Raw genomic sequence first — 14,681 nt, 5'->3', positions numbered from 1 at the left:
AACCATACTGTTGCTCGCAGATACTTACTTCTGTCCTGAGTCTAGCCTCCACTACTCTTTCCCATAACTTCATTGTGTGGCTCATCAACTTTATTCCTCTATAGTTCCCACAGCTCTGAACATCGACTTTGCTCTTAAAAATGGGAACTAGAACACTTTTCCTCCATTCTTCAGGCATCTTTTCGCTCGCTAGTATTTTGTTGAATAAGTTGGTCAAAAACTCCATAGCCATTTCTCCAAATTGCTTCCATACCTCCACCGGTATGTCATCAGGACCAACTGCCTTTCGATTTTTCATCCTTTGTAGTGCCTTTCTGACTTCCCCCTTTCTAACCATTGCCACTTCCTGGTCCTTCACACTTGCCTCTTCAACTCTTCCTTCTCTCTCATTTTCTTCATTCATCAACTTCTCAAAGTATTCTTTCCATCTATTTAGCACACTACTGGCACCAGTCAACACATTTCCATCTCTATCCTTAATCACCCTTACCTGGTGCACATTCTTCCCATCTCCATCCTTCTCTCTGGCCAACCTGTATAGACCCTTTTCTCCTTCTTAATGTCAACCTGGCATACATGTTGTCATTTGCCTCTTGTTTAGCCTTTGCCACCTCGACCTTTGCCCTGCATCACATCTCAATGTACTCCTTTCAACTCTCCTCAGTCCTCTCAGTGTCCCACTTCTTCTTTGCTAATCTCTTTCCTTGTATGATTCCCTGTATTTTGGGGTTCCACCACCAAGTCCTCTTCTACCCTTTTCCTACCAGAAGACACACCAAGTAATCTCCTGCCTGTCTCTCTGATTACCTTGGCTGTCGTAGTCCAGTCTTCCGGGAGCTTCTGCTGTCCATTGAGAGCATGTCTCACCTCTTTCCGAACGGCCGCACAACATTCTTCCTTTCTCAGCTTCCACCACGTGGTTCTCTGCTCTACCTTTGTCTTCTTAATCTTCCTACCCACCACCAGAGTCATCCTACACACCACCATCCTGTGCTCTCGAGCTACACTCTCCCCTACCACTACTTTACAGTCAGTAATCTCCTTCAGATTACATTGTCTGCACAAAATATAATTCACCTGCGTGCTTCTACCTCCGCTTTTGTAGGTCACTATATGTTCCTCCCTCTTCTGGAAATAAGTGTTCACTACAGCCATCTCCATCCTTTTTGCAAAGTCCACCACCATCTGTCCCTCAAAGTTCCTTTCCTGGATGCCGTACTTACCCATCACTTCTTCATCGCCCCTGTTTCCTTTACCAATATGTCCATTACAATCTGCACCAATCACAACTCTCTCGCTGTCTGGGATGCTCAGAACTACTTCATCTCGTTCCTTACAGAATTTCTCTTTCAACTCTAGGTCACATCCTACCTGTGGGGCATAGCCGCTAACCACATTATACATAACACTCTCAATTTCAAATTTTAGTCTTATCACTCGATCTGATACTCTTTTCACCTCCAAGACATTCTTAGCCAGCTCTTCCTTTAATAATAAAATATAAATAAAATAACCCCTACTCCATTTCTCTTCCCATCTACTTCGTAGTAGAATAATTTAAACCCTGCTCCTAAACTTCCAGCCTTACTACCTTTCCACCACCTCTCTTGGATGCACAGTACATCAACCTTTCTTCTAATCATCATCTCAACCAACTCCTGGGCTTTTCCTGTCATAGTACCAACATTCAACGTCCCTACGTAGGATCTGTGCATTCCTCTTTTTCTTCTGACAACAGATCCGGTTTCCTCCTCTTCTTTGTTTTTGACCCACAGTAGCTGAATTTCCACCGACGCCCTGCAGGTTAGCAGTGCCGGGGGCGGGCGTTGTTAACCCGGGCCACGCCCGATCCGGCATGGGATTCTTTAGATGAACGCTCATATTTGTTTGGCACAGTTTTTCCGCCGGATGCCCTTCCTGACGCAACCCTCTGCATTTATCCGGAATTGGGATCGGCCTACAGATTGCACTGGTTTGTGCCCCCATAGGGCTGCATTAACTTGAGGAATACTTATAAGCAATAATTGTGAATTCAATATTGATCAAAATCATCACAATTATCATTGAGGCCATAATCACCCGGCCTGAATTCCAGATAACTGGAGCCTATTCCAGCTGATCTGAGATTTGGGGTAGACTCTTGACTGCTCGCCATTCAAGCTGCAAGGCAGAATGGCAAACATTAATTCACACTAACATTTACACCTGCACCATCGGATTGCGCCCAACCAATTTACATGTGGTTTGTGGACTTGCAGAAGGCATTCGACCATGTCCCTTAGGGTCCTGTGGGGGTTGCTTCGGCAGTATGGTCTACTGAAACCCCTAATATGGGGGCTGTTCGATCCCTGAATGGCCGGTGTCAGAGATTGGTCCACATTGCCGGCAGTAAGTCAGATTCGTTTCTGGTGAGGATTGAACTCCACCAAGGCTGCTCTTTGTCAATTATTCTGTTCATAACTTTTATGGACATAATTTCTAGACACAGCTGAGGTATAGATGGGGTCCAGTTTGGTAGCTTAAGTATTGCATCCCTGCTTTTTGCAGATGATGTGGTGCTGTTGGCTTCATCAGGCCGGGATATTTAACTCTCACTGGAGTGGTTTGTAGCCGAGTGTCAAGTGGCTGGGATGAGAATTAGCACCTCCAAATATGAGACCATGGTCTTCAGTCGGAAACAGGTGGCTTGCCCTCTCCAGGTCGGGGATGAGATCCTGCCCCAAGTAGAGGAGTTCAAGTATCTTGGGATCTTGTTCATGAGTGAAGGAAGAATGGAACACAAAATCGACAGGTGGATTGGTGTTACGTCTACAGTGAGGAGGACTTTCTATCGATCTGTTGTGGTAAAGAAGGAACAAAATCAAAACGTGAAGTTCTCAATTTACCTATCAATCTATATTCCTACCCTTTGTTCTTATCATGAACTCTGGGTCATGACCGAAAGAACAAGATCCTCGATGCAAGATGCCGAAACAAGTTTCCTCCACAGGCTGTCTGCGCTCTCCCTTAGAGATAGGATGAAAAGCTCAGTCATATAGGAGGTCAGAGTAGACACGTTCCTCCTCAGCATTGAGAGGAGCCAGATGAGGTGGCTGGGGCATCTGGTTTTGGATAGCTACCGGACACCTCCTTGTTGATGTGTCCCGGCTATGTCCCACCAGAAGGAGACGCAGCGGATGACCCCGGACAGCTGGTCTGGGAATGTCTCGGGATCTCCCTGGAAGAGCTGGATTTAAGTGGCAGGGGAGACAGAAGTCTAGGCATCTCTGCTAATGTTACTACCACCACGACCCTGGATTTACACCTATGTACAGTTTAGTCTTCAGTTAGCCCACAGGTGTAGGAGGACGCCTATCTACCCAGAGCAAATCCATGCAAGCACTTGGTGGACATTCATACTCTGTATATACAGAGACGTTTCAATGTAGAGTCAAACTTAGATCTCCAGACTGTGAGTCAAACATGCTAAAAAATAGCCTACCCTGCTAAATATGCCTTTGGCACCTCAACATACAAAAGAATATTAGCGTATTTTTCCAAATTATTAGATGCAAACCTTTACCCCAACATTGCCCACGCCAACACACACACCACACCCTCCAGCAGGGCCCCATCAGACAGAGAAGACCATATCTGGTTGCTGACACTTGCTTTCGTTGAGGAAAATAAAAAGCCTACATCGTCAACTTAAATGGCATGGTCCCCTGCACGCAAGCAGCACACCCAGCAATGGTTGACAGAGGAGAATGATTGGCAGAAGAGTGGAGGATACTCTATCTTTCTGCATTTGCCGCCACAGTCCCCTTTCCTAGGCATTCTCCACCCTTACTTGCTCGCAGCTGACCTGCATTTGGATGAGGGAGTGAGAAAGACGGGGACTGAAAGCGAGAGATAAAGAGACTATATGGACTGTGAATTAAGCAGACAGTCTCTCTTGAGCAGGCATCTATCCCCCTCCTCTTCTCTTCCATTTCCAATCTCGCACTTAATTCATCCAGGTCTCCTTCTCTGCCCTCTCCACCTTTCTCTGCCTATCTTTACGCTCCCATGCCTGATGAAAATTCCCTCTAGCTGAAATTAATGGCCTCTTATAAGTTGAATTGTGATGTACTGTCTTGGGTCACACTCATAAATACTGATAAACAGCTAAACATCAATTTTTCTCATCATAAATTAATATCCATGCACATTTCAACTTGACCGTATCCATATTTCAGCAAAGATATGTTGCAACTTTCCCCCCACCGTCAGTATTTTGTCAGTGTGGTGAATAACACACACCCACGTACAGTACACGTTCGCAGTCATGCATATTTAAATCAAAGAGTAACCAGATTAGTTGGACTTCCCCTCTAATTGCTGTGATCTTTTCTTGAATAAATATTTTACTTTATATTAACAGTACCTGTGTTTGTGTTGTGGTTTGAGTAAATGGAAACAAACGCATTTCCGTTTGAGTATGCCAAAGGGATGAATGATAACAGATTACTGTGTTTGCTTAAAGGCTGTAGATGGGTTTTGGATCCATGCGGACACAAATGAGTGTGTGCATGTGTATATTTGTGTTTACTGTGGCTGGTTTAACTGTCACTGGGGAAGTAGTTGTGATATATCAATTCCTTTCTCCCCTATACATAGGGGCTTACACATCAATAGACACTGCAGGACTGGAACAACCCTAAAACTTAACGATATATTCCCTACTGCAGCTGCTCTCTTGTGTATTTATGGAGGTACTTCCTAATCTGTTCAGGTGCAGCATGTCTTTCTGTGCCAACAGAGCTCGTGACTTTGTAAACAAATGTCGGTTTAAAATTCACCTCTTTTAATCCCCTCTCCCATCCTTTGTCGGTGTCTTCCTCTGTAAAAAAATAATCTGCCTTCGTCCGAGTAGGGAGCATGAAAAAACCACTCCCCCCACACCCTGACATCAGAGCAACTCAATCCAAAGCCGCTGTGGCGCTGTCTGAAGATGCATGCCTGCGTCATTGGAACACAACTGAACACACACTTACACAGATTTAGTCACACACCTGCACGTATGCAAGATTACACCCACATACTCATCTCCCATGCACCCACACTAATCCCCTCCATGAGTCTTTCCTACACCCCCCAAATCATAGCTTCCTCCTGTTGAGGGGTTATCATTCCCCTTTACTGTCTGTCTCTCGGGCTTTTGTCCCCACATGTGCAAATGACTGTGAAAAGCTTGGTTTGTGTGCATGTTACTGATAGCATTGACATTCCTCTGATGTCAAAGAGCTGAGTACGGGTTGTTACTCTGTTCTTGCACTAGCCAAAAAAATCTGCAAACTGCAGCTAAAAGCAATGCCCCCAGCTGTACTCTATGTATACTGTACTTGCCAGTCCTTATTTACAATCACACAGCACCTCCTCAAATTGCACGTGTTGCCTTTTTTTTTTTTAAATCAGAGGCCAAGGTCAATACACTTTCACGATTCAATGAACAAGTGGTTTTCTCTGGGTAATCTGGCTTGCTCCCGCATTCCCCAAAAATTGTTTGCGAGTAACATGCTAGTCCTGTATTGCAAAAATGTACCCCTACTTAGAGTTCTTTTGTGGAATCCAAAGTAAGAACTAACTTTCATGTTGAACTCATCTAAGCGCCTTTCTTTCCTGGCGATGTACTCCCCTGTAGGATGTGAATTACATGAGGGTTTAAGTCCCTTTTTCTATGTTTGATGGGGGGGGGGGGGGTAAGATAAAACAAAAGAGAGGTCGTAAATAGGAGGCCAGCTTGCTAGAACGCGCCTTTATGTGTGCGATCGATGTATCTGACACACCTGAATCAAGCGACAAGATGCATGATTGGCTGACGTCTCTTTCTTTTCTTTTATTTCTTTATTTTTTTTGACCATGCTGTCATGTGATTGACCAAAAATGCTGATCATGGTCGACACATTAGGCACCCCTGTCTTAAAACATTGAATGTCCCAGAAAGGAAACAAGCCATTCCAGTTCTAGGTTAGATTTCCGACTAGAGGGTAGCCACTGAGTGCTTGGCCTAAGATGAGAGGGCTTTTTCCACTAATAACTGGTTTACATTTCACGCATTTATTTTTCAAAAGCATCATTTCATTATGTACTAAAGGGAAAGCCATCTTTCTGTCCTTATAGTGTCAGAGAACCAAGTGATTGTTGCTAATTAGTGTTCTGTGATGAGCTATTTTATTTTTACTGTATATCAGGCTTTGGATGCCTCCAAGCTTCTGCATTTTACATTTTCAGGACATTATGTGCATTTTTATCCATCAACCGAAATTACCGCGGCACAATTGTTCCATTATACAGTTTGTCGGTCGAGCTATAGCTATCGATCTACCATTTGCATTTTCAGTATTCTTCCTTCCCATTAGACTTGAGATTACTCTCTTTTCTTGAAGAGCACAGAAGTATGGGGGGCAGATTGTTACACTGCACTTGATATTTGCAGATAGGATGAAGGAAACTTTTATCTGTGAAATTACGTGAGTCTTTTCCAACACCATACATTCAGATCATGAAAAGGATGTGGAACAGTGTGAAATAAAGAGATATGAGAATGACTAGGGGGCACTGGAAGAATACAAGGCAGGAAGATAACATATGAGTGTTGTGTTGATCCCATCTCCTTCTCTGCTCACTTATTTCAATTATCGTCCTCCACTGTCACCTTATCTATTGGAATATGGGAATAATTAAGTAAAAGGACCAGTGCTGAAAAGATTTTTTTTTTTATGTGACGAATACATTACGGCATAAAAATTGGTTTATGAGAGGATGACGAGAGATTTAATGTTGGCCACATTCTCAAGGAACTGCGTTTCTTGATTAGCTTCGGCACAAAACCTATTATAATAGCATTATGATCTTTTCATGAGGCACCACTCTGGAATGTTTTGAAAATATTGATCATCGCTAATTAAAATTGCAGAAAGGTTTTGTTACTTTGATATTGGCACTCTGACCACAGTTTATTCTTGTGTGTACCCTTTTAGGCTAAATAGCACAAATAATGGAAAGATATCAATCTATATTTTGGGCCCCCACAAATGTCACTTTAAAATTACTTGATGTTCATGTGGTAGTTTTGTAAGAATGTGTCACTTGAATGAGACACTTTTAGTTTACAGCTCACACTGAAATGCATGGCTGTTTCAATTTATGGTAACATACAGTAGTGAGAATATAATTTCTTATAAAGTTGAGCACTGAGATGCAACAACAAATAATGTTAAGTGAACTAATTGATTCATATAAAAATGAGTGATTTAATTTAGTTGAATTCAAATGTGGGGAAAAGGTAATGGGGCCAAAAACAATAAAACAAACAGGATTTGACCCAAAAAATAGTAAAATTATTCATATTTGGAAAGTGGAAAGTGGAAACTTTACTCCTACCCTATGTTCTACTTTCTTATAAACCTTAAGAACATGAAAATAGTACTATAATAATGTAACACAACAGAATATCAATAAAAAGATCAGATATGGTAATGTAATGTAAATGTATATGTACACGCGCTTATTCCTATCTACACGAAAGCAATATTACCAATGAGTATCAGTAACAGCAGTATCTTGGATCTTAATAAGAAAAGAATAAAGATAAACCGCTTTCTGTGGTGAAAATATTTTGCTGTGCAACAAGGGAATTTGAAATATTCCCTCATTATTATTATCATTAATTATTATGCTGCTGGACAGAAAATGGTTTTGGAGGTCAGACAGAGGGGGAGAACAAACATAGGGTAGAGGGGGTGCATACCACAACAGAACAATAGTTTGTGTAGATATTTGATGCTAAGTAAATTACAGCAGTCAAATCATGTTCTTATTTTTAGATGGGATGGGACACCCGGTGAGGAAATGTGACAAATAACCAATAGGACAAGCTGAGAGAGGACACAATAGGCCAGGACAGGAGAGGATCTTGAAAATGAGCAAGGTAGTGATCCTGATGAGTGGGGCCGTGGGATAATTTTATAGTGTCTAAACACCTGTAAGAACTTGTGAGTTAATATGTTAATATAACGCATCTTACTGTTAGTTGGCCCAGCTAAGCAATTCAAGCCTATAGCGTGTCTGCGGAACTTGTTAGTGAATGAACACCATATTATATGCACATTAGTCAACTGGTGTACGTATCGGTACTTGTTGAGCCAGGAAAATTAGAAAGAGTGGCTCCAGATCCCTACATCTGCAAGGAGGGGGCCAAGCGAGTGAGCCCATCCCATGGGGCACCCAGCCAAGTGAATGCTTCCCAATCTCCAGGATAGTCCCCCAGCCCAACTGAAGCGGCCCGACCACTCTCAAAGGTGGCACAATTACTGGACCACAACCTGCCTTGCCCAAATAACCTCCACTCCCTACCCAGTGTGTGCACCACCACCACCCCAGGAAAAATTGGGGCTTTCCAACCACCAATAGAGTCCAACACAGGAGCCAGCCGCCACCTGAAGAAATGTCACAGTCCGTCAAAAGCGAGCCCTTGTTAATCACCCGGTGCGAACAGCGATGGGCGAGGGTGCCAGGAGGGGTGAGAGGAAGGCAAAGACCCAAAGGGGGGGAGAGGGAGCACCACTGTCTCCTGAAGGCTTGATAGCAAAAAAAAGGGAAGGGTGCCCCTGAAGTCAAGCCAAGAGAAATGTGAAAACCCATCAGCCACTCTGTCACTATGGGTACCAGGTCCTCAAGTGGGAACCATTATCCCTACACTTTGTTTTTGTGTGGTGAGCTGTAGTGCATCGAAATTGAGGAGTCTGGTAGGGGTGGTGCAAGACAATCATGGGGAAATGATGACCCGCAACCGTCACCCCAACCTTGGTCAACCTCCACCCCAAAGATGTTCAAATGCACTGTATGCGGTACATTAAAAATCTACGGGAGAAAGGTACAATGGGCCAGAAAGTGGGGGGAGTGGCGAACACCTAGCCAAGTGTCCTTCCCACCATTCACGGGTGTATGATTCATGAAAACTGGAGAGTAGAGAAGGGGGGTGACCCGACTGGAGACCATAGGCCCTGAAGTCAGCTGGGCAGCCTTCACAGCACATGTGAGAGAGGGGCGACAACCATGGCGGAGGACCCCATGGGTGAGAGATGAGGGTGACAGAGGCCCAGGGGGCAGTACCATGGCCCCCAGCATGCCACCCAGAAACCAGGATTAGGCTCCCGTAGAGCAACACGGACAAAACCCAACCCAAGACGAGGAGGGTAAAACAGGCCCAGCATCCGCACAGTGCCACACTGCAGATCTAGGACCAGAAGGATAAGGGTTCCAGTTCATGAGACTGACCCTTTAGCATGTACAGGAGTCTAAAATTAGAACATATGATTTGCTCACATTCACATTCATTACATTCATATTACATATCTGACATTATATTTCTTTACGACATTCCTTCCTCGGCGAACAAGAATAAAGCTTCAAGATTCACTATTTTAATGAAAGATGACCAGTTTCTTCAAGTTCTCCATTGGGTTATTACATCCAGCAGAGATACTTTCTAGTTTTATATACTCTGACAAGATTTTGCCATTGGTTAATGTTGCTGGCTTGTTTATATTTTCCAGTTTTCATTATTGATTTTTGTAGTGATTGTTAAGCATGTTTATTTGGAAGATCTACATCTTTTCAACCACCCAATAGACAGATTAACAGAAAATGGAATCTTCTCTTTCTCTTTCTGTCTAACCAGTGACCAGAAGCACTCTACAGCTTGTACACTGCCAACGAGTGTGAAAATAAGTGTCTGGACTGTTTTCAGTACAATCAGTGCATTTGTTAGAATTTGAATAGCCCATTTTATGCATACTGTGTGATCTATGGAGTACTTTGACCCATTTTTTGTGTATTTCTGCATTTTAGCATCTCTTAATTTATATGCCTCCTTTATTATCAATCCATCCATCCATTTCCTTTGCCGCTTATCCTCACGAGAATCGCAGGGAGTGCTGGAGCCTATCCCAGTTGTCAAGGGGGAGGAAAGAGGGGGGGGTCACCCTGAACTGGTTGCCAGTCAATCGCAGGGCTTGTTGAGACAAACAGTCACACTCACAATTACACCTTGGGGAAATTTAGAGTGTCCAATTAATGTTGCAGGTTTTTGGGGCGTGGGAGGAAACCGGAGTGCCCGAAGAAAACCCACGCAGGCACGGGGAGAACATGCAAACTCCACACAGGCGGTGCCGGGATGGAACCCGGGTCCTCAGAACTCTCAGGCTTTACCAGCTGAGTCACCGTCCCGCCCTCATTTATTGTATGAAATTGAATTTATTGTATGATGAAATTCCTTGCGTTAGGGGAAAAAAAAGTTGTGCTATTTTAAATTCTCCAATATAACTTTTAAAAAATTATTTTAGACTTTATATATATATATTTTATTATGAAAAGTGAATGTTGAATTTCTTATATATTATGTATTGTCCCAAACCCTGTGCAGGAATTTAGGTAGGCTAAAACTAAGGCACAGAAAAGAGTCTGGAGAACTAGGGTTGCACAATAAAATAAATAAAATGAAATTAAAGCCAGCATGGAGGACGAGGTCTGCCTCACAGTTCTGAGGACAGGGGTTAGACTGGCTCCTCCTGTGTGGGGTTTTCATGTTATTCCCCTGCCTATGTGGGTTTTCTCCGGGGACTCCGGTTTCCTCCCACATGCCCAAAACATGCATTATTTAGACACTCTAAATTGCCCCTAAATGTGGTTGTGTCTGTGGCTGTTTGTCTCTATGTGCCTTCCGATTGGGTGGCAACCAGTTCAGGGTGTGCTCTGCCTCCTGCCCATTGACAGCTGGGATAGGCTCCAGTATTCCCCGTGACCCTTGTGATGATAAGCAGCAAAGATGGATGATGGATGGATGTGAATTTTTCAAACATCTGTTTTTAGAGTTTGTATGTCCTCCTTGTTCTTGCGTGGGTTTTTTCCCAGGTACTCCAGTTTCCTCACACATCCCAAAAACATACGTAGTAGTTGATTGAAGACACTCAATGAGGTGTGAATTTCAGTTTCTATTTGACCTGCGATTGCGTGAAGACCAGTTCTCGGTGTACCTTGCCTCTCACCTGAAGATATCTGAAAATAAATTCATGGATAATGATTATGATTTATTTTCTGGAGCTCATTAATATTGTTTTTACCGCTTCCACTACCAGCGTCAATGCCTTTATTTCAAGATTAATTTTGTATTTGTAACTGAAACTTAAGAGGCAGTAATCCACTTTTTCCATTGCTACAATTAAAAAAAAAAAAAAAAATCAAAGTTGTCTGAACTCATGACACACCATGATAATTTGAACTTTCACTTTTCCTGAATATTTTGGATAAATAGTATTTTACTACATTCATATATTGTGAATTTTACTTTGGCGGTACTACAGTACTAGATGGAGAAATTCTTGGACTTTTTCCATGCCATTGTGCCCTCTTGTAAGCATTTATGACCACTATGTAGTCTACTAAGCACTGTAACCACTGATTACTCCTGTAATGGTGGCTGGCATATGACCTCGCCCCCATGGCATAAGCTCTTCCTGTGCAGTAATTGCAGTTTAAATGCCACCCTCCCCACATGAAATAAAGCATTGTGGCCTATCTGCTGGTCATCGGCATTCAGGTTTGCTAGCAATGATGTGAATCCAAAGGTCTCTAATTTAAGTCATTTGTGAGGATGCTTTTTGCTTATCTTGTTACCTTATTGGTGCTCTAATATAACATTTTATTTTAAATGCATTCATTTTAATCTTAGACATAATGTGAACTCTGACTTTTACAATACTGGTTTATGTGCAGAAGTTGTTGCATCATAAAAAGCAGCATGCAGACAGAAGATTTCTGAAAACATGAGCAGAACATCAACAGTAATGTAAATAACTCCTGCTTGTAATTAATTTCTCACATGTCTTCATCGCTCTCTCTTTGCCAACAGAACCTTGATACTTACCAACAGACAGCTGAACAGTACAACCAGGCAGCCACCAAAGCAGAGGCTCACATAAGGTAAATGTTGTAACTTCTGTATTCAACATTTTGTAGCAGGACAAATGTTAGTTGGATACATAAATGGGTTTCAGTTTGGTTAATATGCATCGAATATCTCATTCTATTCCTTTACCTGTTTAATTTCATTTGAAAGACACGCACTTGATAAATGGTGAAAATTAGGAATTATGGTATGAGAGTCAAAGAATACCATAGTTTTCAGTGCTAAGAGAAATCAAACCCAGTGAAGAATATTTTGCTAGGAGTAGAAGCTGACATGATCCCCACATCCGTGCACTCAAATCCACGTAGGCATTTTGAATTCTAAATTCAGCATTGGTTGTTTTAATTTTGAGATCACGATCATTCCTGTTTTTCAGTCACAGCATTAAAATTCGGACAGACCTACTCTTTTAAGTACCTGAATCAGAGAGAGGATGCAGTCTGCTGATGGAAAACAGAAGCAGCATGATGTCTCCAAAAAGAACATGTTTTTCTCTGGGATGCCAAAGCTCACCTGCTTTGGAAAAAGAAAAAAACAAGTCAGTTTCATTCAGTGCTGAACTGATGCCAAAGTGGCACTGCCATAGTCTACAATTCACACTATATTGCCTTTTCAAACCATTTTGAGAGAGGAGAGAGTTCAATCCAGTTCATGTTCCTCTGTTCTGTGTATGTGGCAATGATAACGTGGGGCAAGTTCACTTTCTATGTGAACTAGTTCAAAGTTCACTTTGCCGTTTCAAAATTGAACTTTTTCATTTCATAGTTCATAATTCACAATTTGGAACAAAGATCACTTTATCACTTTATTTCCATACTGTATGTTGCTGACGGACTATTACCCGTAAAATACTGGCATTTCAGTTGCCCTTTTTTTGCCTCCCATTCAGTTGACACTTGACACTGCAGATTTCACCCTACAATGTAAAAAATATGAGGGAATATTTGTTGCTTGGACGGTCTTTTTTTTTTTTTTTTTTTTTTTTTTTTTTTTTTAAATTTCAGGAATTTATAAAGAAAAGACTTTTGTCTTTAATGTGCAAGCTAAAACATGCAAGACAAGTATGTATGACAGGAACAATGTTGAAAGGACATTAATACGTTTGCATTCTCAGCAGGTCTGGCTGACTATTTTAACTACGTTTTATCTTATCCAGTCTTATATTACTTCTTCTTCTTCTTTTCCTTTCGGCTTGTCCCGTTAGGGGTCGCCACAGCGTGTCATCTTTTGCCATCTTAGCCTATCTCCTGCATCTTCCTCTCGAACCCCAACTGCCCTCATGTCTTCCCTCACCACATCCATAAACCTTCTCTTTGGTCTTCCTCTCGCCCTTTTGCCTGGGAGCTCCATCCTCAGCATCCTTCTACCAATATACTCACTCTCACGCCTCTGAACATGTCCAAACCATCGAAGTCTGCTCTCTCGAATCTTGTCTCCAAAACATCCAGCTTTGGCTGTCCCTCTAATGAGCTCATTTCTAATCCTATCCAACCTGGTCACTCCGAGCGAGAACCTCAACATCTTCATTTCTGCCACCTCCAGTTCAGCTTCCTGTTGTTTCTTCAGTGCCACCGTCTCTAATCCGTACATCATGGCCGGCCTCACCACTGTTTTGTAAACTTTGCCCTTCATCCTAGCAGAGACTCTTCTGTCACATAACACACCAGACACCTTTCGCCAGCTGTTCCAACCTGCTTGGACCCGTTTCTTCACTTCCTGACCACACTCTCCATTGCTCTGTATTGTTGACCCCAAGTATTTGAAGTCGTCCACCCTCGCTATCTCTTCTCCCTGTAGCCTCACTCTTCCCCCTCTACTTTTCTCATTCACGCACATATATTCTGTTTTACTTCGGCTAATCTTCATTCCTCTCCTTTCCAGTGCATGTCTCCATCTTTCCAATTGTTCCTCTGCGTGCGCCCTGCTTTCACTGCATATGACAATATCATCTGCGAACATCATGGTCCAAGGGGATTCCAGTCTAACCTCATCTGTCAGCCTATCCATTACCACTGCAAACAGGAAGGGGCTCAGAGCTGATCCCTGATGCAGTCCCACCTCCACCTTAAATTCCTCTGTCACACCTAAGGCACACCTCACCATTGTTCTGCTGCCATCATACATGTCCTGTACTATTTTAACATACTTCTCTGCCACACCAGACTTACGCATGCAGTACCACAGTTCCTCTCTTGGTACTCTGTCATAGGCTTTCTCTAGATCCACAAAGACACAATGTAGCTCCTTCTGACCTTCTCTGTACTTTTCCACGAGCATCCTCAAGGCAAATAATGCATCTGTGGTACTCTTTCTAGGCATGAAACCATACTGTTGCTCGCAGATACTTACTTCTGTCCTGAGTCTAGCCTCCACTACTCTTTCCCATAACTTCATTGTGTGGCTCATCAACTTTATTCCTCTATAGTTCCCACAGCTCTGAACATCCCCTTTGTTCTTAAAAATGGGAACTAGAACACTTTTCCTCCATTCTTCAGGCATCTTTTCGCCCGCTAGTATTCTGTTGAATAAGTTGGTCAAAAACTCCACAGCCATCTCTCCAAATTGCTTCCATACCTCTACCGGTATGTCATCAGGACCAACTGCCTTTCCATTTTTCATCCTTTGTAGTGCCTTTCTGACTTCCCCCTTAGTAATCATTTCCACTTCCTGGTCCTTCACTCTTGCCTCTTCA

At 42.7% G+C, this 14,681-nt stretch overlaps 1 protein-coding gene across 5 annotated transcripts in view; it reads left to right on the top strand.

The window, feature by feature from the left end:
* The window catches only part of LOC133507998 (MICOS complex subunit mic25-like), an 88,230-nt gene that overhangs the window by 36,686 nt on the left and 36,863 nt on the right, over positions 1-14,681 (top strand). For all 5 annotated transcript variants that reach the window (XR_009796959.1, XM_061833651.1, XM_061833650.1 and 2 more), the window contains one exon: positions 11,933-12,003. Coding sequence is in view for 4 of the 5 variants with exons in the window: in XM_061833651.1 (XP_061689635.1) it covers positions 11,933-12,003 (71 nt within the window). In the remaining variant the exon portion in view is untranslated. The remainder of the gene's footprint in view (positions 1-11,932; positions 12,004-14,681) is intronic.

Source organism: Syngnathoides biaculeatus, chromosome 10 (genome assembly GCF_019802595.1).
Source record: "Syngnathoides biaculeatus isolate LvHL_M chromosome 10, ASM1980259v1, whole genome shotgun sequence".
In the NCBI taxonomy this organism is placed as follows: Eukaryota; Metazoa; Chordata; class Actinopteri; order Syngnathiformes; family Syngnathidae; genus Syngnathoides; species Syngnathoides biaculeatus.
This window is presented reverse-complemented; position numbering and strand designations above follow the sequence as displayed.